General features: G+C 41.3%; 1 protein-coding gene across 1 annotated transcript; it reads right to left on the reverse strand.

Moving 5' to 3' along the window:
• Positions 1-1,481: 1,481 nt before the first annotated feature.
• LOC142095474 (uncharacterized) lies at positions 1,482-26,894 on the reverse strand. Its single transcript, XM_075178419.1, has 9 exons — positions 26,817-26,894; positions 21,432-21,576; positions 21,217-21,314; positions 20,937-21,048; positions 20,610-20,707; positions 19,704-19,815; positions 16,517-17,679; positions 5,268-5,409; positions 1,482-2,695 (listed from the first exon to the last, which is right to left on the reverse strand). Exons 1-9 carry the CDS (start codon positions 26,892-26,894, stop codon positions 1,536-1,538), a joined length of 3,108 nt encoding a protein of 1,035 aa, XP_075034520.1. The 3' UTR covers positions 1,482-1,535.

The raw sequence follows: 26,894 nt of genomic DNA on the forward strand, positions 1-26,894 counted from the left end.
TGTGTGCAGCTTGTATGTTCTCCCTGTGTTTGTGTGTGTTTCCTCCCACAGTCCAAAAACATACTGTTAGGCTAATTGGCTTCTGACAAAATGGACATATATGTGTGTGTGTGTGTGGTAATAAATTAAAACTTTAAGCTCCAATGGGGCAGGAACTGATCACATAATCTTTTTCTTAAAGTTTTTAAGAACAAATAGAAACACAAATTTGATAAAGACTTATGCAGCATTAATACACTAATGCATAACAAAGTTTCTTTAAATATTACAAGAACTGTAAGTATTTCAACGAGCAAAAGACCATATGTCCTCTACTTCAGATCACATATATATAACCAGTATTATCTGGCTATATCAAAAAAGCTTTATCCTTCTCTGTCAATACACACACACTACAGCCACAGCTGTGATTTACCCTCCATAGAATAGTATTACACATGACCAATTGTACCTTTACTACTGTGAGCCCCTTCCGCCCTAAATGTACTGCACCATGTGTCCGTGCTCCTATTTGTGTGCAAACTACTTGTAAGACACTTCCCACATTCAGAGCAAGAATGTGGATTCTCCTCTGTGTAAATTCTCTGGTGTATATCAGAAGCTGTAGGGCTCATAACATTTCAAAAACACAGAGTAAGACTACAGTTTCTCTTCTGTGTAACTTATGTGATGTAGAAGTTTGAAATTCCTAAAATAATAAACACACTCTAAGCAAAAACACTGTCTCTCCTGTCTGATAAAAAAGAAAGTTTTATTCCTAAGTAAAACATTTTCCACATGCAGAGAATGAATTGTGGTCTCCCTGCAGAGTGGCCTCTCTCATGTCTAATAAGTTCTTTACTCCTAAAACATCACCATCATCATCACCATTTATTTATAGAGCGCCACTAATTCCGCAGTGCTGTACAGAGCTCATTCACATCAGTCCCTGCCCCATTGGAGCTTAGTCTAAATTCCCTAACACACACACACAGACATACACAGACTAGAGTCAATTTTGATGGCAGCCAATTAACCTACTAGTATGTTTTTGGAGTGTGGGAGGAAACAGGAGCACCCGGAGGAAACCCACGCAAACATGGGGAGAACATAGGCCATGGTCGGGAGTTGAACTCATGACCCCAGCGCTGTGAGGCAGAAGTGTTAACCACTTAGCCACCATGCTGCCCATCTCCCACATTCACAGCAAAAGTAATATATTAGTTGTTTTGCATGCGAGTACTGATGCTTTAATAAACTCAATTTCCTAGTGCAATTTCTCTGATGTACAATAAGTGCTCAATTACTTAATTTTTCCCACAATCAGAATTTAAAAGTTCTCCTATGTGAATTCTCTGATATGTAGCAATTGCTTTACTAGTAAAGCTTTCCTCACATTCAAAGCAAGAATATCATCTCGTCTGTATGACTTTTCAGATGTGTAGCAAGCTGTGATTTCAGCTTAAAATAATGTCCACATATAGAACTGTAATATAGGCTTCTCTGATGTACAAGTTCTGATTTACTTTTAAAAAATTCCCAAATTTAGAGATAGATTATGGTTTCTTTCCTGTATGACTTCTTTGGTGTGTTTTCAGATATGATGTACTGCTATAACATTTGCCACATTCAGAACAAGAATAGGGCTTCTCTCCTGTGTGAATTCTCTGATGCCTAAGAAGGGTTTCTTTCTTGGTAAAACATTTTTCACATTCTGAGCAAGAAAATGGTTTCTCCCCTCTATGATTCATTTGATGTGTATCAAGCTGTGATTTCTGATGAAAACATTTGCCACATTCCAAACAAGAATATGGGCGCTCTTCTGTGTGAATTCTCTGATGTGCATGAAGTTCTGAATTACTCTTAAAGGATTTCCCACATTCAGAGCAAGAATATGGTTTCTCTCCTGTGTGGATTCTCTGATGCACTAGAAAGGTTGTGTGCCTTGTAAAACATTTTCCACATTCTGAGCAAGAATACGGTTTCTCTCCTGTGTGGATTCTCTCATGCATTAAAAATGATGTATTCCTAGTAAAACATTTCCCACAATCAGAGCAAGAATAAGGCTTCTCTCCTGTATGACTTCTTTGATGAATTTTCAGGTATGATTTACAGCTAAAATATTTCCCACATTCAGAGCAACAATATGGTTTCACTCCTGTGTGAACTCTCTGATGAACAACAAGATCCGAGTTACTGCTAAAAACTTTCCCACACTCTAAGCAGGAATACGGTTTCTCTCCTGTGTGAATTCTCTCATGTTTATTGACTTGTGATTTCTGCTTAAAACATTTACCACATTCTGAACAGGAGTATGGTCTCTCCCCTGTGTGAATTCTCTGATGTACAACAAGATCTGAATTACTTTTAAAACATTTCCCACATTCAGTGCAAGAATATGAATTCCCTGTTCTGTGAATTCTCTGATGTCTTACACATTGCGATTTGTTGATAAAACATTTTCCACATTCAGAGCAGGGCCAAGAATTATCTTCAATCTGATATATGCTCTTTTTTTTCCTCTGGTGTCTAACATAACTAAATCGGTTATTAAAACATTTTTCACCATTGGAAAAAGATTTTGATTCCTCCCTTATAGGAGTAGAGGTATATTGTGTATGATCTGTGGGTATATAAATATCAGTTTCTGGAAGATGTTCTTCTTCACAAGGGACCGATTCCTTCATCATATGAGCAGATGAATCTCTATGATGTCCTGTTGGGAAAAATGTATGGTGGTTAGATTTATAAAATGTTATTTTATTCTGACAATTACTAGGGTGTACATACATACATATAACAGTACCAATGTAACTGTCTATCTCTATGTATAATAAATCAGGGGCTTTCACACTCATCCCCATTACATTAGCAAGTCCACCCTCCACTACTGTTGCTGCGTGTTCCTCTTTTTCTGCTTCATCATCACCCCCATTGTTGCAACATTGGAGTTTAGTGGGAAGACCAACCTGATTGGGGCAGCCTTTCGGATATCCCTGTGAACACACCTAAGGCCCCAATACAACAACAATTGATCAGTTGTCGAAGTCTGTCGGTGTATGGTGCTATGCCATTCCGCCAATCCTCCTACTGCTTTCATTGTAAAACGATCAAATTCCATTCACTTAAATTTTCACACTGCCACTTCTAAAATTCCACTTCAACCACTATTGGTGGTAATGACTTAGAAAAGATCTTTGGAAATCCAAAGGGCTACCTCAAACAGTCTGGTATGTCCCTATGCACAGATTCCACTGCAATTATACACTAACCTAGGTGTAGCCAACCTGTGGCTCTTCAGGTATGGTGAAACTACAAGTCCCAGCATACCGTGTCAGGTATCAGCTGGTTATCTCCTGGCAGATCATAATAGAGAGTCACTGATTGGCCAGGTCTGCACTAAGCTGTTTGTTTTGGAAGACATTTATATGTTAATTCTACTTTTGATTCAGTTAGCAGAATGTCTGTCAGAAGGTTTATGTGATTTTTTTTAAAGGGTTTTACAAAAAGAGACCCCATGGAGTAGTTCTTTGGCATAATCTCAAAAAAGGAGACAAATAGTCCATTGTATTGAAGAATAAACAGAGGTAGGACACCATAAAATCTTAAAAGGTTAGCACACATGCAAGAATTTTACAGATAATTGCTTAAGGAAAGTAAACTGTGCATTTTAGAGAGAACTGTTTAACGAATCCTATACTTTGGAGAATTGCATAGATGAACACATATATTAGTATAAGAAGTCAGTAGATACAGTTATGAGTTCAGTGTCAATTCCATCAAGCAACTATGATGACTTCATACTGACTGAAATATGAAAAACTCTTTAATTGAGTGCCTGGAAATTAAATGGACAGTACTCAAGAACAAGGGAGTCTCGGACAAGGTAGCAGAAGTAGAAAGAAAAATTCTTCAGAATGTACATTTATTAATTGATGATGGGTAATATGATTAACCGAATGGATGCAAACATACCTCCAAGTATTGGACTTCCTTCAGGAAGGATTGCAGAAATGCTTAGTATGCAGAACATTAAGGTCTCCTCTTGGTGGCTATCACATCCACCAGAAGAGTGGGTGAACTTCAAGCATTGTGGTGTCTAGAACCATTCCACAACATATACAGTGATGGGAATAATAGTAGTGCCAACTTTCCATATAATCAACAAAATTGTGCTCCCTGATTTTCTCCAGAGCCAACCGATGAAAAGAAAAGATTACATACACTAGACTTGTTAAGAGCAATGTCAGAATAAGTTTCAAGCACATCTGTATCAAGGAAAACAGATCATCTACTTGTAATCCACCAAGGACAAAAACCACCCAGAGATACACTGGCAAGGTGGATTTGATAAGTTATAATACAGGCCTATAAGAGGAAGGAACAAGAGGTGCCAAAAAATAAAAATATACCTTTCTTTCGAGTGCTTGGGGAACTTCAGTCTCATTGCGGTGAACATGCTCCATGTGCCGGGCAATTTTTAAGAGGGGCTTCTCTCAGTACAGGCAGTACTGCTTTTTTTATACGTCCCGGAGCCATCACTGTTTCTGGACAGCGTTTGGACAGACACCGCGTTGCCTCTCCGACCCTCTGTGTTTAAAACACGGCTAGCTAAAAAGTCGAGAATGGTCGTACATAGAACTCATCTCTGGTTACCTGCACTCTGCTGCGCTGGTGGGCAACGGGGCATCACCGCTGGTGTCTGAACCGCTCTCCTCCGAAAGTGTCAGGGGTTGTAGTCAGAGCTACTGGTGGGCTCTGTCATGCTTCACTGTCCCCGCTTTACCTTCAGCAGCAGACGGATTAGACTGTGTCTTTACCCGCTTGGTGTGAAAAGTGTCACAGGATGCAGTCACTTTCGTTTCCTGCTCCTGCTATACATTTGGACAGATACTGGCCTCTAGCGGTGAGATGCACACACACTTTCTCCCCTCCCCATCGGACACACGCACACCTTTGTTTCTGACAAATGGGACTCGTGGGGACATACCAGATTTTTATGCTGAGCATATCAGCAAGGTCCCCTACATTGATTAGCCTTGAGAAGCTTTGTGGGTACCTCAAATTCTGTCCCCACTACAACTCAGGTCCCCACAGTGTTGGTGTGTAAACAGTTCAATGTCCCCACAAGCATATGAATGCAAGTACACACACACACACATACTCTGATGTATATATTTGATGTGCATTTATGATAACAAAACAACAACTCTGACAGTACACATGTAACACATAGGGATATTATCACTAATATATAAAGTCATGACTGTGATTAACTCTTCTCTTACCCAGTGATGTGAGGGGTCGATCATTCTCCATCATCACATCCTTGTACAGACCCTTGTGTCCTTCTAAATACTCCCACTCCTCCATGGAGAAATAGACAGTGACATCCTCACACTTTATAGGAACCTGACACACACAATGATACAGTCATCACCCAGACACATCCCCTGGTGTTACTGTATAATGTCCCATTCCCAGCAGTCACCTCTCCAGTCAGCAGCTGAATGATCTTGTTGGTGAGTTCTAGAATCCTCTGGTCATTGTTTCTCTCATGTATCAGTGAGTGAGGTGGAGGCTCCGTGATGGGGCTCTGGGTCCTGCTCAATCCTCCTGACACACGGGAACGGCTGCAGGTTGTCACATGCTTTTAAGATGTCTTCTTCACTACTGTGTAATCCTGAGTATTGAGAGACATTATTATCACTATGTGCAAACTGGACAGGACTTTATATTATAATGTCTACAGCCCTTGTGTTAATGGACAGACTATAAGGGATGTGACTGTGACTCCCAGAATCCTTCACCTCTCCAGTCAGCAGGTGGATGAAATTTAATAGCAGGTCAGATATGTGATTTCTGAGCGTATCATTCTTAATATGTCCTGACAGGATCTCTACATGATTTTCCCCTCAATATTCACCTTCTCTGACTTATTTATACATTTCCCACTTTAATCATCAAATAGGTGAGAAAAAACACACCTAAAACCTAACAACAAGGAATTGTGCATATGAATGTATGGAGTTGTCGCAGTAAATTAAATGATTATATTTAACATTATGTTTTTTTTAAAAAAATATTTTTTTTCAAATATAAATTAGAGTAGAAATTTATCAAATGTTGACTCCCAATCAGAAGAGAGCTTAGGCCAGAAAAGGAACATTGTGTAATATAAGAATCAGCCAATGAAAGATAGGTAGGGGGGTTTCATCATTGCTCTTACCCACTTCCCCAGTACCTATATATCCCCTGTCCTCATCTCTTGGGTCCCTACACACACCAACCAATCAAGTTGCTGGAGCAGACAAAGAGATGGCTGAGGGAGGGGTGGAGCCTGTCAGCTCACTATCCATACCGACTATTACCCCAAACCCTACACCAGTCCAAGATTTTGCCCAGTTCCACACACAAAGCTGCCATTGCACAATCATTACCGCAAGTCCTAAAGACAAATGGTGGTAACATAGCTGATCATGGTAATGCCTTTCCCACAGCAAGCTCACCTGCTTACACACGTACACCAATCACACCCCCAGCCTATTCACCAGCACATATACCATCACACAGCTAAAAACCAGTTAAAACATCTCCACCCACCAAATCTTAAGCACCCCATCATCTTACATCTGCTCAAACCCCTCCTTCTGAGCAACTAAGCTCCGACCACCTCTCCACTACATCATGGGCACGTACATTTACAACCAACAAGTGGATGGATATCTTGATTGGTGGCTATATAATCTGCATACCAACATTAAAATATGTACTTTATTCAAATCAGAATAAATATCATCACATACAGTCAATTAATATCACATTATAAAACAGCCTCTATTGTATATTGTGGGACTTGATATTCATATAGTGGCGCAGATAATACTATAAACCTATTGTAGGTAAACCTTACATACTGTATGATCTTATCTCACACCAGACCAGTCCGTAATATCTTATTGTGGAGATATAGGTATCCTGAAATGGAGGGGTTGTAATACAATGAACACATGATTAGCTTGTAGCAAGTCACAAGGTAACTCCTCACTGGAATATTGATACAAAGTATAATAATAATCCCCTATATCGTAAACAGCTGGAACCTGTTTTATCCCTCTTCTTATCTCACTGTACAGATCCCTTTCCTCTGTATAATAATAATCCCAATATCATACAGTGTGCTGGGAGCTGTCTTATTCATCTTCCTATATCACTGTACAGACCCCTCTCCCCTATATACTATATAATAATAATCCCAATATCATACAGTGTGAGCTGGGACCTCTCTCATTCCTCCTCCTATATCACTGTACAGACCCCTCTCCTCTATATAATAATAATCCCCCATATCATACACTGTGTGCTGGGACCTCTCTCATTCCTCCTCCTATATCACTGTACAGACCCCTCTCCTCTATATAATAATAATCCCAATATCATACAGTGTGTGCTGGGAGCTACCTTATTCCTCCTCCTATATCACTGTACAGACCCCTCTCCTCTGTATAATAATAATCCCAATATCATACAGTGTGTGCTGGGAGCTGCCTTATTCCTCTTCTTATATCACTGTACAGACCCCTCTCCTCTATATAATAATAATCCCAATATCATACACTGTGTGCTGGGAGCTACCTTATTCCTCCTCCTATATCACTGTACAGACCCCTCTCCCCTATATAATAATAATCCCAATATCATACACTGTGTGCTGGGAGCTGTCTTATTCATCTTCCTATGTCACTGTACAGACCCCTCTCCCCTATATAATAATAATCCCCCATATCATACACTGTGTGCTGGGACCTCTCTCATTGCTCCTATATCTCCTCTGCATACTGATATATTATTACAGGCCGGGAGATATTACCTCCTCCTGGCTCACATCTCAGGCCATAACAAGGATGCAGCTGGTAGATTAGTGGTATAAAGCCGGTCTCCGGACGGTGAAATATGTGATGTATTGATCGATGTAGTGTCTGGGAGACTACAAGAACATGGCCGCCGCCGGCCGCAGTGAGGACAATTGCACTAATAGTGGAAGAAATAGGTTAAACTCTAGTAATTAAATTGTTACGCTCTGCTTTGTAATCACGCTCTCTTCCAGGGTCCGATCCGCTGACACTGAGTGTGCGCGTTACTATAGCAACCAGGTTGATGACTTTGCGGCCATATTGGATCGGGGCACTGAAGATCAGAGGGAAGGCACAGAGCTAAAGTGATATATTTTTTTCTCCGGCTAATTAATGGTTGTAACAGAGGTGAGACTAGCTGCTGATATTCACTTTCTCTGTGCTCTGTGTTATGTGAGCATTGTACCTATTATATATTATATATATGCCCAGGCCTAGCAGAAGCTCTGAGGGCGCTGTAGGTGATCGCTGTGTTCCACTTTATACATTTTAAACATATACACACACATGTATATTCAGGGAGAACAGGTAGTGCCAACAGGTAGAATATCACACACCATTCTGTTGTAACCATAGTTTCCCACTCTCCTGGAAATGTCAGAGAAATTCCTGGCTGAAGTAAGACCGTCCATTACCCCAGAAGAGCAGGAAATTTTCCGAATGATCGCTCACCTGCCTGTAAAATGGGCATATTATGCAAATCAGTGGGCAGGAACCTAATTACGCAAACTTTAGAAGACTTTGAAGTAAAACATTTGCTTCTTGTTTTGTTTTTGCATCAAACGTTTCTGAATCTTGTATCATTGATAAGCATGTCAACAGATTTACAAAAGTACTGACAGCTGTCAGGAACCCCTCCAGCCAGTACACAAAACCCGGAGTCTGCTCCGAAAGCCTGGTGTTCACTGTTGCCCCTAGTGGTGGGGACAGACTTGGCTGCAGACAAACGGAGGGTCGTGAGATGTGTACCGGCTGTGGAGAACCCAGGAATAGAGAGTTATGGCAGACAGTAGAGTGAAGTCCAGGCAAGGGTCGAGGGCCGGCAGCAGAGAACGTATCCAGAGAACAAGCCGAGCTCAGGGGTCACTTGCTTGGTAGAATAGTCAGAAAACACGCCAAGGGTCGGGGTCACGAGCAAATCAGCAGTATCCAAGGTGCAGGCCAATAGGTCAGGGGCACAGGCAGTGAGGCAAAAATCCAGTAAACAGGCAGAAGGGTCAAAATAGGAGTCCAGCAGAATATCAGAGCAGGTCAGCACAAGTAACACACTAGGACGCTATAACCGGCAGGGAGGCTAAGCCCTCCCTGCCTTAAATAGTGCCATAGACCAATCAGGGCTTAGTCCTGCAACCGAACACAGGGCTAGATAATGCCCTAATTAACTTAAATTAATTAGCCCACAGACTGTATGGTTGCAGCGCATGCGCCCGGATGCTTAGAAATGCTGGGGCGTGTTTTTGCTGTTTTCGGCATCCGGCCATTGCCTTGGCAACAAGCGGAGCCGCGAAACTGGAAGTGACGCCACGGTTGCCATGGCGACGGCGGGGGACGTCAGAACAGGGAGGAAGAGAGTAGCGGCGGTGCCCATGGCCACCGCGGCTCCTGACAACAGCGGCATAATTAAAATGGGCAAATAAAGTTGTTGCTGCATTGGATGTTCCCGACTGTGACAGGATGGACCGCCTATGCCACCCTGTCTGTTGCTGCTGGGAACCGGCTGGGCTTACTTTGCCACCGTTCCCTTTCCTTATCCCAAATGCACCCTCTAACCACAGTAGGAGGTGCTTAAAAATGCTGCCACCACTGGACTCCTTACCGACATCCAGTACTGGATTTCTTCTGGGTAACTGGGCTGGTACTCCTGACCTTTTCCTATAGATAAGGGTGGCTATGGATGGATCTCCCCTGGCCTATCATACTGGCCAGAGCCGCTGGGTAGCGGGCAGAGCGATGGTACTGGATGCTGGGTCCAAACATCAGAAATAGCCGGGAATGGATTAGATTTTGGGTCTAATCTGTAGGTCACAGGGATAGAGAAGTATCCAACCATGTCTTTGAATCAAGTGATGTTTATTTGCTCACCCTGGTTGAAGATACCAGGGAACAGGTAAGATGGAACAAGAAAAACAATTTTCAATACAAGACGGTGCTTTTTATACAGATTTGAACACAGCCTCACAGGGTAAGCCAGCCTCCTGAGGTCTGAGCTATTTTTAGAATCAGGATGCAATTTGTTTACCCAAACATGGAGGTACATACAAAGGTAACAATATTTACATTTATTATTATTATCATTTATTTGTTGGGCGCCATAAGGTTTCTGCAGCGCCGTACATAGTACAAACAGTTGACCATACAGGTTTAAACAGTACAGAACAATAAACACAAAGTACCAATGCTTCAGAAACTCCGGGACAGACATATGGAGTAAGGACGGAGCAGAAGAACAGGTATGGACACACGAGGGAAGAAGTGCCCTGCTCATACGAGCTTACATTCTAAGGGAGGGTGGACAAATCAGACACGAGAGGGAGCGGTGATGCCAGGGAAGAGAAAAAGGGACCAGGGGAGAGCGAGCAGAGTAGGTGAGGGGTTAAGTGGTTGGTTGGTAGGCTTTGAGGAACAGGTGAGTTTTAAGTGCTCATTTGAAGGAGCACTGATTGGGAGCGAGACGGATGGAGCGAGGGAGGTCATTCCAGTGCAGGAGGGCAGCTCGGGAGAAGTCTTGGGAAGTGGTAATTAGAGTGGAGGAGAGGCGACGGTCATTAGCAGAGCTCAGGGATCAGGCAGAAGTGTGAATGGTGAGGAGGTTAGAGATATAGGGAGTAGTAGACTGGGAGAGAGCTTTATAAGTGGTGGTAAGGAGTTTGAAGAGGAATCTGTAGGGGATGGGGAGGCAGAGGAGGAGCGGTGTGAGAGAAAGAGGAGTCTAGCAGCCGCATTGAATACATAGCGGATGGGGGCGAGATGAGAGAGGGGGAGGCCAGTGAGGAGAAGGTTGCAGTAGTCGAGGCGGGAGATGATGAGTGCGTGGATGATGGTTTTGGTGGCGTCTTGTGAGAGGAAAGGTCGGATGCGGCCGATGTTGCGCAGTTGGAAGCGACAGGCTTGGGCAAGGGATTGGACTTGGGGGGCAAAAGAGAGAGAGGAGTTAAGGGCGACACCCAGGCAACGGAGTTGGGTAACAGAGGAGATGGTAGTGTTATTAACGATAGCGAGGTTGTGGTGGGAGGGGAGTCTAGGGGGAGGAAAGACAATGAATTCAGTTTTAGAGATATTAATTTTGAGAAAGCGCAAGGACATCCAGGAGAAGATGGCAGAGAGGCAGTCAGATACACAAGCGAGGAGGGATGAAGAGAGATCAGGAGAAGAGATGTAGAGTTGAATGTCGTCAGCATAAAGGTAATACTGAAGACCAAAGGAGGAGATAAGCGCACCGAGGGATGAAGTGTAGAGAGAAAAGAGTAGGGGGCGAGGACAGAGCCCTAGGGGACTCCTACCGGGAGAGGGGAGGGGGTGGAGGAAGAGCCAGACGTGGAGACAGAGAAGGTGCGGTTAGCGAGGTAGGAGCAGAACCAGGCATGGACGGAACCGGAGAGGCCGAGAGAGAGAAGAGTTTGCAGAAGGATGGGGTGGTCCACTTTGTCAAAGGCCACGGTGAGGTCAAGAAGGATGAGTAAGGAGAAGTGACACTTAGATTTGGCTGATAGGAGGTCGTTGGTAACTTTGGCCAGGGCAGTTTCAGTAGAGTGGAGGGGGCAGTATCCAGATTGGAGAGGGTCAAGGAGGGAATTGTCCAAGAGATATCTGGTGAGGAGACAGCAGACTATCCGCTCAAGAAGTTTGGAGGTGTAGGAGAGAAGTGAGATTGGGCGATAGTTGGCGACAGAGGTGGGGTCAAGATTGGTTTTTTTGAGGATAGGAGAGATAAGAGCATGTTTAAATGAGGAGGGTACTACACCGGAGGAGAGTGATGTTAAAAAGCTGTGCCAGGTAGGAGCAGGCAGTGGGAGAGGGAGCGAAGGAGGTTAGAGGGGATGGGATCGAGAGGACTGGTGGATGGTGGAGAGGAAAGAATAAGGGAGCGAACTTCTTCGCCTGATGTGGGGCAGAAGGAGCACCAGAGCCGATTGTTGTAGGGGGGTGGACCGATGTGGACAGCGGGTGAGGGGTTGGAGGTGGAGATGTTAAGTCTGATGGCTTCAATTTTGTAAGAGAAAAAAGTGGCAAAGTCAGCAGCCTATAGGGAAAGTGGGACCGGAGGGGGAGAAAGGAGGGAGTTGAAGTTGGCAAAAAGGCGGCGGAGATTAGAGGACTGAGAGGAAATGAGGGACTTAAAGAAGGTTTGTTTGGCATGGGAGAGGGCAGAGCAGAATGAGGAGAAGATAAATTTAAAGTGGAGGAAGTCGGCCAAGGAGCGAGATTTCCTCCAGAGGCTTTCCGCAGTGCGAGAGCATTTTTGGAGGAAGCGGGTGAGTTTGGAGTGCCATGGTTGGGGAATGAGGCAGCGTCAGCGGATAGGAGAGGCAGGGGCGACAGCATCCAGGGCAGTAGTGAGGGAGTGGTTGTAGAGACAAGACGCCTGGTCAGGGGAGGCCAGGGAGGGAATGGGAGAAATGAGAGAATCAAGAGATATCTGTGATATCCTAAAACTTGCTGTGATTTCCTGCATCTTGTGCCGTTTACAATGTTCAGACAGATTCTCACACTCTAGAGTCTAGACAAAAGTCCACAGTAACAACCCACTGCTGGTCCTTCGGCCAGAGAAGGCATTTGACACTTCATATCAACAGACTTAGTTAGCATTTCCTGCTATCAAACTCCCTCCCCACATATGCCTAATTGGAGATTTCCTCTAGCAACCTTAAAACAAAAAATAATTTTCTCCCCTGGTCTAAAGATATTTCCTTTCCCAAAATATACACAATATCAAAAATAAGTACTTTTGCAATTATATAAATAAGCGCCCTGTGCTATTTTCATTAAATAGATTTATACCATAAGTTACTTATAAGTGATCCAGTCACATTAGCATTATTTGAAACTCAGCTGTCTTGGTGGACCTATATACCTTTGATGACATCATGATGTGATGAAATGAGTTAGCGGATTTTTTTGTCGGAACTGTAATTAAACATCTTCATATGACAAACGTAAAACTAAAATGAGCAACGTCTATCTCATTTTGAGAGGTGGTACAGCACTAATCCTAACAAGCTACAGTTCGCCTGGATTATTTGCACAGATCCATCCTTGAATGCATCAGTCTGGATAAAGGTATCTTGCTTTATATGGCTATGGCTATTGCATCTTTTTTAAATGAATGGGACACTCATTGCCCCTAAATAAGAGGGTATGTTTGAAAAAAATCTTCAACCTTTACATCTATTCAATGTGTAGAGTTATACCCCCTCACATTTAGATAGCGCTTTGTTTGGGGATCTGCATGTTGGATGTTAATTTATGCATTCACAAGGCTTTTAAAAATATACTTTACTCCAGAATGAAACCCCAGGACTTTAACCGATGTGGGTTTAGTAGAATCTGTTGAGACTGTCTCATGTGTTCATAATAAAGTTAATGACCAGCCAAACATTTTTTAGAACACAAAAAAAAGGTGAAAGTCTTCATAACCAGACTTGTGTCACCATGAAAGTAACATATTTATTTTGAAATAGGGTAAAAAATAAACAAATTAAAAAAAATAAAATAAAATATAGTGTTAACTTGAGAACTATCCTAAATAAAGAGTATATCCAATAATGAAAGATCTTCTGTAACAGTATGGAATACTGCTCATGTTAAAGGTTCTTTTAAAGTACTTTAGATTTGACAAATAGACACAAATCTAGTTTTACAGTTGGTTTATTAGCAGAAGACATTTCAAGAATGCAATAAAAACATCAGATTAACGTAACCTTACATATAAACTTTTCAGCAACAAACTACCGCATGTATCCATCAGCTTCTGTTCCCAGGGGGGGCCCATTCAGCGTGCGTGGGGAGACCTGATGAAGCAGCTCTGCAGTCACATCACAGAAATCCAATCTGCCCAAGGAAGTATTTAAAGGGCGCTGGCTTCTATGTATGAGTAACACGTGATGGTAAAGATAAATGACTACAATCTACATCCAATCATTCATATGTAGCCAATAAATGTAATTTGGTGATGACTGTTTCAAATTATGTTAGCAACAGTGCATGAACATAGCTTTATTGTTTAGTATAAATATCAATACATCATATTTTATTTAATTATTGGTTTCTGCAGCTAGTTAAAATAATGTGATCATGAGTGAGCTAAGTGGAAACAAAAATATATATTTTTAGCCTCTGCTATCCATCTCATATTGCCAATAAGGTCGCAGTATTTATTCTATCTTTTCTCAGTCCTTGGTGCACTGTCCTGTATCTTGTAGAAACTTTTATATAACAAAAGCACAAGTACTGTACACCGTCAGGTGGATGCTCTCCATCTGCTAGATACCTAGTTCGCTGTTGTCGCTTGTACTCGGTTATTTGATCCGTAACTGCCTGTCTTGACCCTGATTACGTCTCTGTGTCACCCGCCTGGACAATATACTGTATTTTCCGAAAAATTTGGGGTCTAAAAACTGGGTGCGTCATACAGTGGTTGTAGATTTTTTTATTTGCATTTCCCACTTTTTTGCTCTTGTTGTCTATGTGCTCATTGTTTCGCATTTGTTACTGGTATATTAGGTTACATTTTGACACGTTCTGGCCAGAAATGGCTCAGAAAAGATTTTCGAACAGTGCTGAATTCAAGTTAAAAGTGATCCAGTTTGCAAAAGTGAATGGAAATCGTGCTGCTGAACGTAAGTTTAGTCCTCCTTCAACTGAGAAAATAATCCGAGACTGACTACGGGAAGAAGAAACCCTACTGAAAACGCCAAGGCAGGAGAAGGCCACGACAGGCATGTCAGCAAAATGGCCTGATTTAGAGAGGGAATTGAAGAGCAAAGGGCAATTTGATTTTTTTTTTCAAATTTCGGGCCCCAAAATTAAGGTGCGTCTTATACATGGGGAATTACGATAACTGCCTTTATATTTACTCCTTCAACAGCTGCTACCTGGTGTTGCTAACCTAGGATCTGCACCCTGGGGAAAGTGCAAAACTTCTTAAGGGGGTCTCAAGTTTAGCCGGCACAAACTGGTAGTAGCAAAGTGCATCCATGTCTGGGATCATCAAACCAGACAATAAGTTTGTCTATGAAAGTGAGAAACTGACACCTCCGGCAGTATAAATGCCATTTGGGGCTGTTTGGCACTTATAGGTTTTATGAAACCTGCATGAACGTTACAGGTGACAACGATGGCACCTACACCAGTGCAGCACTTACAGCAGGGTGTTGAGCAAGTGTTACACTTGCATGAATGTGCAAAAAGGTAGATTTTGTTTTGCATGACACGTTTACTTAAATAATTCCAGGGTTGAAGAGAATATTTTGGAGCATGTTCCCTGATTAATAGGAAGCCACATAATAAAATGTTCCCAGATAAAATAGATCATAGAGTGTGGTGGAGGTACTCTCAATGGCGCGGCTTATGGAACTTTCCGGGGCACTTTGAAGGGGAACGCTTCACACAGCCTTGATGTCTCCTGTTCTAACATGATTAATATTAAACATAAAACAGAGCAGTATTTTAAGAGAAACAGTAAAGGTTGTAAATAAAAGGGTTAATTATAAAGTGGTACTAGGATGGACTTCTAAGTGACAGTATAACTCTTTCCACTAAGGGCATTTGCAGCCCTGTAGGCCCACAAAAGGTCCCACCAAGCTTTTTAAAGCCTCATGTCATTGACGTTAATTTCTGGTGAGTCTGGGTCATTATTTCATTATCAGGAATTCTCCTGCTCACATCTGTAGTCATTATTCTGCTCGGAATGTCGGGAATCTTACACATTTATTGGACATTACTGGTTTATTACAATACCACCAGCTTCCGATGCCCCAGGAGGTCCTAACACTATTTCAAGTAAACAAACATCCTTTATTTTCCTGAATCAAATATATACAGTGGAGGAAGTGAGGGAGATTCTTACTACCTAGAGGGAAAAGTCATCAGACTGCTGTAATGAGAAAAGAATCCATTTACCAAGAAAACCTACACAGAGAATTACTGGATCCAGTGAGATAGTAAGAAGGTTATAGATCTTATTATATGGCCTATCTCACACCTTCAGTTACAGAGCAAGTGCAGACATGATGTATAAAATGTTCCGTTTCCCGTATTATATCTCCAGCAATTTGCAGAAATTATAGATTAGTTAGGACCCTGTATACTCATAATGTGATGTTATTATTGCAGAGAATTAGGTCGATATCTAATAGAATAAGGAAACAGAACAAGTTCCACAGAAGGACAATCTGTTGCAGCCTTATGTTGATGACAAACATTCCAGGTATATGTGTGGGTGGTAACTAAATTGTGATATATTAATACAGTCTGACTGAAATTTTAAATTACACTCCATTAAGCAAGGAGGCCAATGAAGAATTCTATACAGTCTATGATGTCTGTAGCTTGCTTTTAACATTTTCAATAATAAAATGATGGCACATAAAATGCTACTGCAATAAATATCATTTATCAGTTCATGGAAATTGTTTCTCACCTGTATGAACTCTCTCATGTCTAGCAAGTTGTGATTTCTGTGTAAAACATTTCCCACATTCAGAACATGAAAATGGCTTCTCACCTGTGTGAACTCTTTGATGTCTAGTAAAATCTGATTTCTCTCTAAAACATTTCCCACAGTCAGAACATGGGAATGGCTTATCACCTGTGTGTGCAATCTTATGTTTAATAAGATTTGAAGCGCTTATAAAACATTTCCCACAATCAGAGCATGGAAATGGCTTCACACCTGAGTGAAATAGTTGATGTCCAGAAAGTTCTGATTTCTGACTAAAACATTTCCCACATTCAGAACATGAAAATGGTTTCTCACCTGTGTGAACTCTCTGATGTCTAGTAAGTTCTGATTTCTGTCTAAAACATTTCCCACACTCAGAACATGGGAATGGCTTCTCACCTGTGTGAACTCTCTTATGTTTAATAAGATTTGATGTGCTTATAAAACATTTCCCACACTCGGAGCATGGAAATGGCTTCTCACCTGTGTGAATTCTTTGATGTCCTGCAAGTTCTGATTTCTTTCTAAAACATTTCCCACATTCAGAACATGGAAATGGCTTCTCACCTGTGTGGACTCTCTGATGTTCAATAAAATGTGGTTTGAATATAAAACATTTTCCACATTCAGAACATGAAAATCGTTTCTCACCTGTGTGAATCTTCTGATGTTGAGCAAGATATGATTTGCATGTAAAGCATTTCCCACATTCAGAACATGAAAATGGCCTCTCATCTGTGTGAATTTTCTGATGTTGCACAAGGAGTGCCTTTCGTGTAAAACATTTCCCACAGTCAGAACATGAAAATGGTTTCTCACCTGTGTGAATTGTCTGATGTTCAGTAAGATGTGATTTAAACGAAAAACATTTCCCACATTCAAAACACGTAAATAGTTTATCACCAGTATGAGCTGTTTTCTGTGTAACGATACCCGATTTATCAAGAGAACATTCCTCATGATTAGATGGAACAAATAACATATCTGAACTGTGAAGTACTGGATGTATATTTGGGAAAACTGTATTTTCTCCTGGAGAATCTTGCATGAAGCCGTTATCATCTATTTTACAATCTGGAGCTAAAATGAGATGTCTCCCTGCGATAATCCTGCTGCTGCATTTATCTGCTGGGAATACAATAAATATACGGAAATACACATTCCTGCACATCAGACTGTATTAGAGCAATAAGAAGTGGACATTATCTATACAATTAGACAATTTGTGAATGAAGAACTAAGGGGTTATTTAAATTGTATATGTATTAAAATTGCCTTCTGAATTAAGTACATTTTATATTAACTTGTGATTAAACACAGACATGGTATTCTGCTAATTTTCATAAGGACATTTAGGCTGTGGAAACAGAATTGCCCGGGGAGTAATCACACATGAAGACAAGATACCTGTGATTGGTAATGATAGGTTCACTTAGATGTAAACCAGCAAATGTAACACACGCTTGTTGAAGGAGAACAGTGGGATGAATATACAACAAACATTGTGCAGCCCCAATAGTCCCACAGATTGCACAGTCCCAACCACATTATACAGTGCCAGCCACAATACTCGGTGCCAGCCACAATACTCGATACTAGCCACAATACTCTGTGCCAGCCACAATACTCGGTGCCAGCCACAATACTCGGTACTAGCCACAATACTCGGTACTAGCCACAATACTCGGTACTAGCCACAATACTCAATACAAGCAACAATACTCGGTACTAGCCACAATACTCGGTACCAGCCACAATACTCGGTACCAGCCACATTACTCGGTACCAGCCACATTACTCGGTACTAGCCACAATACTCGATACTAGCCACAATACTCTGTACTAGCCACAATACTCGGTACTAGCCACAATACTCGGTACTAGCCACATTACTCGGTACCAGCCACATTACTCGGTACCAGCCACATTACTCGGTACTAGCCACAATACTCGGTACTAGCCACAATACTCGGTACTAGCCACATTACTCGGTACTAGCCACATTACTCGGTACCAGCCACATTACTCGGTACCAGCCACATTACTCGGTACTAGCCACAATACTCGGTACCAGCCACAATACTCGATACTAGCCACAATACTCGATACTAGCCACAATACTCAATACAAGCAACAATATGCGGTACTAGCCACAATACTCGGTACTAGCCACATTACTCTTTGCTAGCCACAATACTCGATACTAGCCATATTACTCGGTACTAGCCACAATACTCGGTACTAGCCACAATACTCAGTACAAGCCATATTGTACAGCCCCAAGAAAACCACATTTCCCTAGAAGATTCCCGGACCCAACCCCACTGCACACCATGGCCAGTAACCAGTATGCACAGTGCTCAACCAGCACCATCGACACAGCAGGAAAGTGGAGGACACAAATGGGAGCTAGGGTACAATGATGTGTCTGTGGTGTTGTGTGTGATCTTATGGGGAGAGACATGTCCATAGGAACACAATCACCTGTCCTTGGTACATTGTGTTCGTATTTAGATATGTAGGTTAGGAAAGAATTATTCCAGATATAACCAGTACCGGATATCACATACACAGGTGTTCTTACTACCATTACACAGGGATGATTATTGGTTATGTCACGTGGTAGTTCTCTGAAAGGACTATGGGTAAGGTCACATGGTAATGTACAGGCAGGATCATGGGTAATGACACATGTGGCGGTGCTAAGGGAGGATAGTGGAGTATTTTCCCATTGAACCTTGACTGGATCACTATGGTGAGTTGGGGTCTGTGAATAAAGATTCAAGACTCAAGCCCCCTGTGCTGAGATGTATTAGAAACATGGGGAGGAGACTGGTCAGATCTCTTGTCTGGTAACACACAGTGACATGATGTGAGGAGGAGAACAGGAGTCTAATAGGGGCTGATGTCTCCTGATGTATGAGATACACCAGAGAGTGTGTGGAGGAGACTGGTCAGATCTCTTGTCTGGTAGCACAATGATATGATATGAGGAGAGCAGGAGTCTAATAGTGGTTTATGGCTCCTGACTCCCCCTCTGGGCAGATACATTTCCCTCATTTGTTTGTACTGACAGAGGAGGGTGTAGATTGTTGTAGTGACTGAACAAGGAGAATATGTCACTCTTTCTGTATTTAGTGCTTATTACTCACCTGTGCTGTTATCTGTAGGGATTTCCTCCTCCTTACACTGCTGATCACCCCTCACATACGTCTCTTCTTCTCCCTCTATATCTTCCACTTTAATATCAGTCAAATCTTTACCCTGAGAAAGTCACAAAACAATAACACTAATAATGTCTTATTTAATTAACCCTCTTATGACCACGTATGTGACCAGACCACATTTCTATTTTGCTGCGTTTCATATAGATGTCAAATAATTCTGCAACAACTCGCATGGGGGGGAAACGATAGAGTCTCGGGTCCTCCCTTTTTGTAAGCATGAGGCCACACAAAGCAAAGGACGGTACACAAAGGCCACCAACATTTACGTACAGACAGCGGACAGGAATGGTTTAAATAAACACTAGATCCCAAAACAGAAATGTTCATATATGAATCAGCATTGCAAAAGACATTGTTCACAGTTACCCTGACATTCTACTATAGCTGTACTAAAAGTAAAGTACAGAATTCCCTCTCACAGTGTGACATCAATGGTCCCACCCCTGTGTATGAATCAACCAATCCACAAAGTACATTTACACAAAGAAGCACCTCCCTCCTAACATGTTATCCTGCTGCAGAGGAGTGAGAGAGAGCAGGGTGGACATATTTAGTTTATTCCTGTATATTATCAGATACTGTCTTTACCAGCTCTTTATCTTTCTGTATAATTTCAACTTTCATATCAACCAGATCTTCACTCTAAATAACCCAAAATATAATAAAAATAAAATGTAATAATGTATGATTGAATGAATTAAGATGAAAAAGAATATCATGTCATATGGTCTACACAATATATATGATTATTATTCATTATAATTATTTTCTTGTATAATAAAAAGTCACTTTGATATTTTGGTATTTGTCGAGACCCCCAATTCCAGCTACCTGATAATCCTCTGGGATTCTGGGATTTTCCTCTGTATGATCCTGCGAATAAAGAGGACGAGGACATCTCTCTGGGGGATCTCTGTTACTGGATCCATCTGTAGGAAACACACAGTGACTGAACACATTGTTTATATGATTATCAGATGATGTGTATATAGGTGACCCTCATAACTGCTCTTTTACAATAAATGACAGTCGCAATGATACATTACACAAACGGGCGTTCGCCTATCTCTGAATCAGGCCCTGTGTGTATATGATTATTCTGATGGGTCTTACAAAGGAGAATATAACTATTTTCTGTCTTTAGTGTTTATTACTCACCTGTGCTGATATCTGTAGGGGTTTCCACCTCCTTACACTGCTGATCACCCCTCACATACGTCTCTTCTTCTCTGATTGTATCTTCTACTTTCATATCTATCAGGTCGCAACTCTAAATTAGCCACAAAACGATAAAAATAATCAATAATGTCTGATTTAATGAATTGAGAGTAAGCAGAAGATTATTAGTGTATAAGATCCACAAAGCTATTCTACAAATCAGAGAGGGAAAAGTCACTCTAATATTTTAGTATTAAATGAGACCCTCAATTCCATCTACCTGATAGTCCTGTAGGATATTGTGAGTTTCCGCTGTGTCATCCTGTGAATATAGAGGACTGGGACAGCTGTCTATGGTATATCTGTTAGTGGATCCATCTGTAGGAAACACACAGTGACTGAATACATTGTTTATATCCGATTATCAGATGATGTGTATATAGGTGGCCATCATAACTGCTCTCTCCTTTACAATAGATGAAAGTCTCCTCTTACCCAGTGATGTGAGGGTCTGGTGATTCTCCATCATCACGTCCTTGTACAGACCCCTGTGTCCTTCTAAATACTCCCACTCCTCCATGGAGAAATAGACAGTGACATCCTGACACCTTATAGGAACCTGACACACACAATGATACAGTCATCACCCAGACACATCCCCTGGTGTTACTGTATAATGTCCCATTCCCAGCAGTCACCTCTCCAGTCAGCAGCTGAATGATCTTGTTGGTGAGTTCTAGAATCCTCTGGTCATTGTTTCTCTCATGTATCAGTGAGTGAGGTTGAGGCACCGTGATGGGGCTCTGGGTCCTGCTCAATCCTCCTGATACACAGTGATGACTGCTGGGTGCCTCACACTCACTATATGTCTTCTTCACTACTGTGTATTCCTGTGTATTGAAGGAAAAAATTAAGCACAAAAATACGGCATGATATGGTTATTATATATTTATATATCACTTATGGCCAATAAACAGATATAAACATATGCTCATGAGAAAGTCAGACAGAAAAATGCTTAAGCACAACAAACACTAAAACAACCTTGTCCAGGCACCAGAGAATAGTCTGAATAAGCTTAAATATAGATTAGCCTGATGTCAAAGACACGTCTCTGAACCAGTGCTGACTTTTCACAGGCAGCACCTAAATGAGTCTGCGTAATAATTGCCTATTCCAATGTCAGCCTAAAATACAACTGCTTGTGGCTGGAGGAGTTCCTAAAGGAATGCACATACAGCTTAGTTGTAGTACCCCAGCACCACCACTTGGTGGCCTCTAGATAGGTTTAGGAGGTGGTGATGCTTCGAACGTAGAGCGTGTTCTGGTGCTGTACCGCTTTAAAAAAGGTAAAAACTGATTATTGTCGATTGTTCACATGTAAGGCATTGGGAGGCTTGTTGCAAAAAGTAAAAGTATTAAGGACCAGACATTATAAGAAGGCTATATGGAAGAAGTTTGATACTTGTAACGAAAAAGGTCATTTGAGACAAAATGACACAGCATTAATTTATTCAGCAACGTCCTCAGGAACAATGAAACATGGAGCAAATGCAATGGATAGAATGGATACTTTCAATCTGATATTCCTGGTAGAAATATTTTAGAATATATAGATTGTATATATATCATATAATATGATGCAACTAACAGAAAAGCCTTTAGAAACCATATCATATGGGACATCAACGTTGCATTTAACAATGTATTTCCAAGGCCACCAGTAGCTGTACTAGTAATCTCCAAGGTTATCCCAGAATGTCCGGCAAACTTGGGAGTTATGGGCACAAGAGAGAAAGATTCTATCGCACTAGTTGTCATCTGAAAAAATAACCCCAATAAATGTATAATCTTGTTTATATATTAACCTGGGGGTGCCACCTAAACTTGATTACTAGTATTATAGGAGAAGAAAAAGAAAGTTATATTGTAGGTGCACTAATGTTTTCAGATGATTATGTTTAATTTTAAGATATAACTTTTATTCAGTGTTAATTAAAATTTAGCGAAATATAGGTTAAAAAGAATAAAAATACTCGCTATCTGTTTGATTATTCTCTATTGGTATTAGGACTTATGCTGATAAGGGTAGTGATCATAGCAATATTTATTATAGCAAATGTGCTTATTTATTTATAACCACTCCATGCTAATGATTTTAATCAATGTATTGATTGTTTATAGCCGTTTTTTGCTAACATACTTCTGGTACACAGTGAGGCTATAATATTGCTTAGTCAATGTCAAATTAATAACTAAGTAAGTAAGATCTACTAGTCTTTATGGAGGTATATGTTAGAGGGAGTGAATTGCTAGCTACCTACAGATACCTCCGAACTAACTCTGGGTATATCGGGGTATGCTTAGCTGCCAATATAAGAGATATCAGCTTAACAGACAGCGAGGACGCCGACGCGCATTTCGCTAGAGTCTGCTTTGTCCAAGGCAAGGACAAAGTATGTTAGCAAAAAACGGCTATAAACAATCAATACATTGATTAAAATCATTACCGCTACGCTACCACTATCGCTACTACTGCTTAGCATACAACATGTCATTGATTAGCAACACCACAGCCTAATCTTATATCAGGAAAATGTTAGCAAGGAGTGGTTATAAATAAATAAGCACATTTGCTATAATAAATATTGCTATGATCACTACCCTTATCAGCATAAGTCCTAATACCAATAGAGAATAATCAAACAGATAGCGAGTATTTTTATTCTTTTTAACCTATATTTCGCTAAATTTTAATTAACACTGAATAAGTTATATCTTAAAATTAAACATAATCATCTGAAAACATTAGTGCACCTACAATATAACTTTCTTTTTCTTCTCCTATAATAATAGTTATGGGCACAATAAAGCAATTTTATCAGAAGTTCTTCAGTCACAAATGATTAACCTCTTGGAATCTATCAAGAGGAGATGGATAAAGAGGTCCGAGATGGGTCAACTATCATCATCATCATTTATTTATATAGCGGCACTAATTCCGCAGCGCTGTACAGAGAACTCATTCACATCAGTCCCTGCCCCATTGGAGCAAATTCCCTAATATAGACACACACTCACACACAGATACAGACAGACAGACAGAGAGGGAGAGACTAGGGTCAATTTTGATAGCAGTCAATTAACCTACCAGTATGTTTTTGGAGTGTGGGAGGAAACCGGAGCACGCGGAGGAAACCCACACAAACACAGGGAGAACATACAAACTCCACACAGATAAGGCCATGGTTGGGAATCGAACTCATGACCCCAGTGCTGTGAGGCAGAAGTGCTAACCACTGGCCACCGTGCTGCCCATGTGGTAAAGTTGTTTCTGTGATTCATAAGTATGAAATGTACAACAAAACTCACATTCTTTCACTTTTTGGAACTTGGGCATGTGACAATTCTGGAACTTGTGAGTGTGATTCACTATGTCCATTTCTTTTATATTTTTATATACATACCCATATCAGGAAACGCTTTATCATAACTTAAGCAAAGAAAATACCATTTACTAATCTCAATGGATTCAGTTTATGTACTACACTAATAGGGTCAGAAATAGATAAAATGAATCATTCATTATATCTATATATACACATACACGCATACACGAACAACAGCAACTCAGCCATGAAGCAGAAGACCACGTAAAACCACAGAGTGGGATCAACGACTGCTAAGGCGCATGGTGCGTAAAAGTCGACAACGCTCTGCTGATTCCATAGCTTAACAGTTCCGAATTTCCACTGGCATTAATGTAAGCACAAAAACTGTGTGACAGGAGCCTAACGGAATGGGTTTCCATGGCTGAGCAGCTGCATACAAGCCTCACATCACCAAGACCAATGGCGAACGTCGGATGGAGTGGTGTAAAGCACAGCGACCCTGGACTGTGGAGCAGTGGAAGTGTGTTCTGTGGAGTGACGAATCACGCTTCTCTGTTTGGCAGTCAGATGGGCGAGTCTGGGTTTGGCGGATGCAACAGATAACAGCTTCTAAGATTCAGGAAAAACCATCAAACATTGTCCCATAGATTGTAAGCTTGCGGGCCGGGCCTTCTTACATCTCTGTCTGTATAACTCAGTATTGTTTTATTACTGTGTTTGCTCCAAATTGTAAAGGGCTACAGAATTTGCTGGTGCTATATAAATAAATAATGATGATGATCCCTAACACAAATACTATTGGCTATTTCTCAATTTATTCAGAAGAAAGCAACAGAGAAAGTAGATTATTAGCTCGTAAATTAAGAGTAAAGACCGCCAGAAATAAAGTAAAAGATATAACCACTAAACAATGGACTGAAATGTCAAATCCTTTATATATAGCGAATAAGTTTGTACAATATTATAAGAACGATATAATTTAGAGAAAGACTATATTTCAACACACATAATCCTTCCTGAATTTGCCCACTGAAACTGTGGAATCTTTATGCCCCCCCTAATCAGAATAAAAAGTAACTCAAGAAATAAAAACATTAATGAAAGACAAACACCCCTGGGCCAGATGCCTTTACTAATAATTTCTATGTCACTTTCCAAACAGATTTAATACAAGTTATTTAATGAACTACTTAACTAGAGAAATACTAGAGGCACAGAGCATTACAAACCCTAAGCCCAGCAAGAAACCGTCTTTATGTCAGACCCTAGACCAGTGATGGGCAAACTATGGCCCGCGGGCCAGATCCGGCCCACTTAGAGGTTCTATCTGGCCCGCCAATATTTAAAAAAAATTCATTAAAATATGCATAAAATTATTAGTGCCGACCCTGTGTGTCAGAACCTTCATTTTTATGCCTTCCCAGCTATTTCCTCCATTACACTTCATCCTCCTTCCTAAAAGGACACTTCGTATGTCAATCACTCAAACACCTGCCCGCCCCCTAATGGCTGAAAGTCATGTGAGAAGAGATGGGCTGCGCCATATACTAAGGCGGATTTCGATTGGCTGCTGTGTTGTCAGTTAGTGGCTCACCAGTAAGACGGATCTGTAACAACCTGCTGAAATAAGAGCTGTGTCTGTACGATCGCTGCACTTATAGAGGTAACACTGCTATATACCACCCTCCCGTCCCATTCAAAAAATTTGTATTATATATTTTGATATTTGAGTTTTTTAAATAAATTATATTGGCCCGCCTAGTTTTTCTTTTTTATTTGGCCGGCTCCTGAAAAAGTTTGCCCATCACTGCCCTAGACAGTACCAAAAGGGACTTCTACATCATTCCCACCAAGCGAAGTCTAAACTCCTGAAATTGCTTTCTCTGGATGCAGAGAATGCTCACACTGGTTGTTGTACTGGTGTCGCTTAGCAGCCGGGACGCTGTTTCCTGTTGGGCTGACTGTTCCTTATGTCCGGGCTTCCAATTAGCCGGATGCTCTGATTAGGAATTGCAGCTTAGCCTCCCTAACGAGTTATAGCCTTTTTTCCCTGCATTTCGTGAAGCCGAGTTGCTAAAACCAAATATTCTGTTGGATTAGCTGTCGCCTGACCCTGCTTGTCGCTGGATACTCCCTGTCTGTTACCCGTCTGGACCCTTGGTTTTGTTTAGAGTCCTTCCTTGCTCGCTGCCCGCCCTGACCTTCTGTTTTGATCCTGGTATTTCTGTTCGCTGTCGATCATTTGCATCGGTACTGGTTATTCTGGGCTTTCCGTCTGGTGAACTACTACTCCCAGACTCCATGTTCCATCGCTACCTTGTTTCTAAGATGAACTCCTTTTACTGAGTACAAAACCTGGAGGCATCTGAGTACCTGTGACAATATTGTTCCCTAAGGGAAAGGCAGCTTGCTATAGGTGAAGACATCTCATTGCCTAGTTGTAAGGATTCCATTTGGAGCAGTAACAGACATTCCCAGAACCCCTCACCTCTCCAGTCAGCAGGTAGATGATCTCCAGGGTGATGTTTATTATCCTCTCAGTCATATGATGTTTGTCCTTGTCCAT

The sequence above is a fragment of the Mixophyes fleayi genome, chromosome 6 (genome assembly GCF_038048845.1).
Source record: "Mixophyes fleayi isolate aMixFle1 chromosome 6, aMixFle1.hap1, whole genome shotgun sequence".
NCBI lineage: Eukaryota > Metazoa > Chordata > Amphibia > Anura > Limnodynastidae > Mixophyes > Mixophyes fleayi.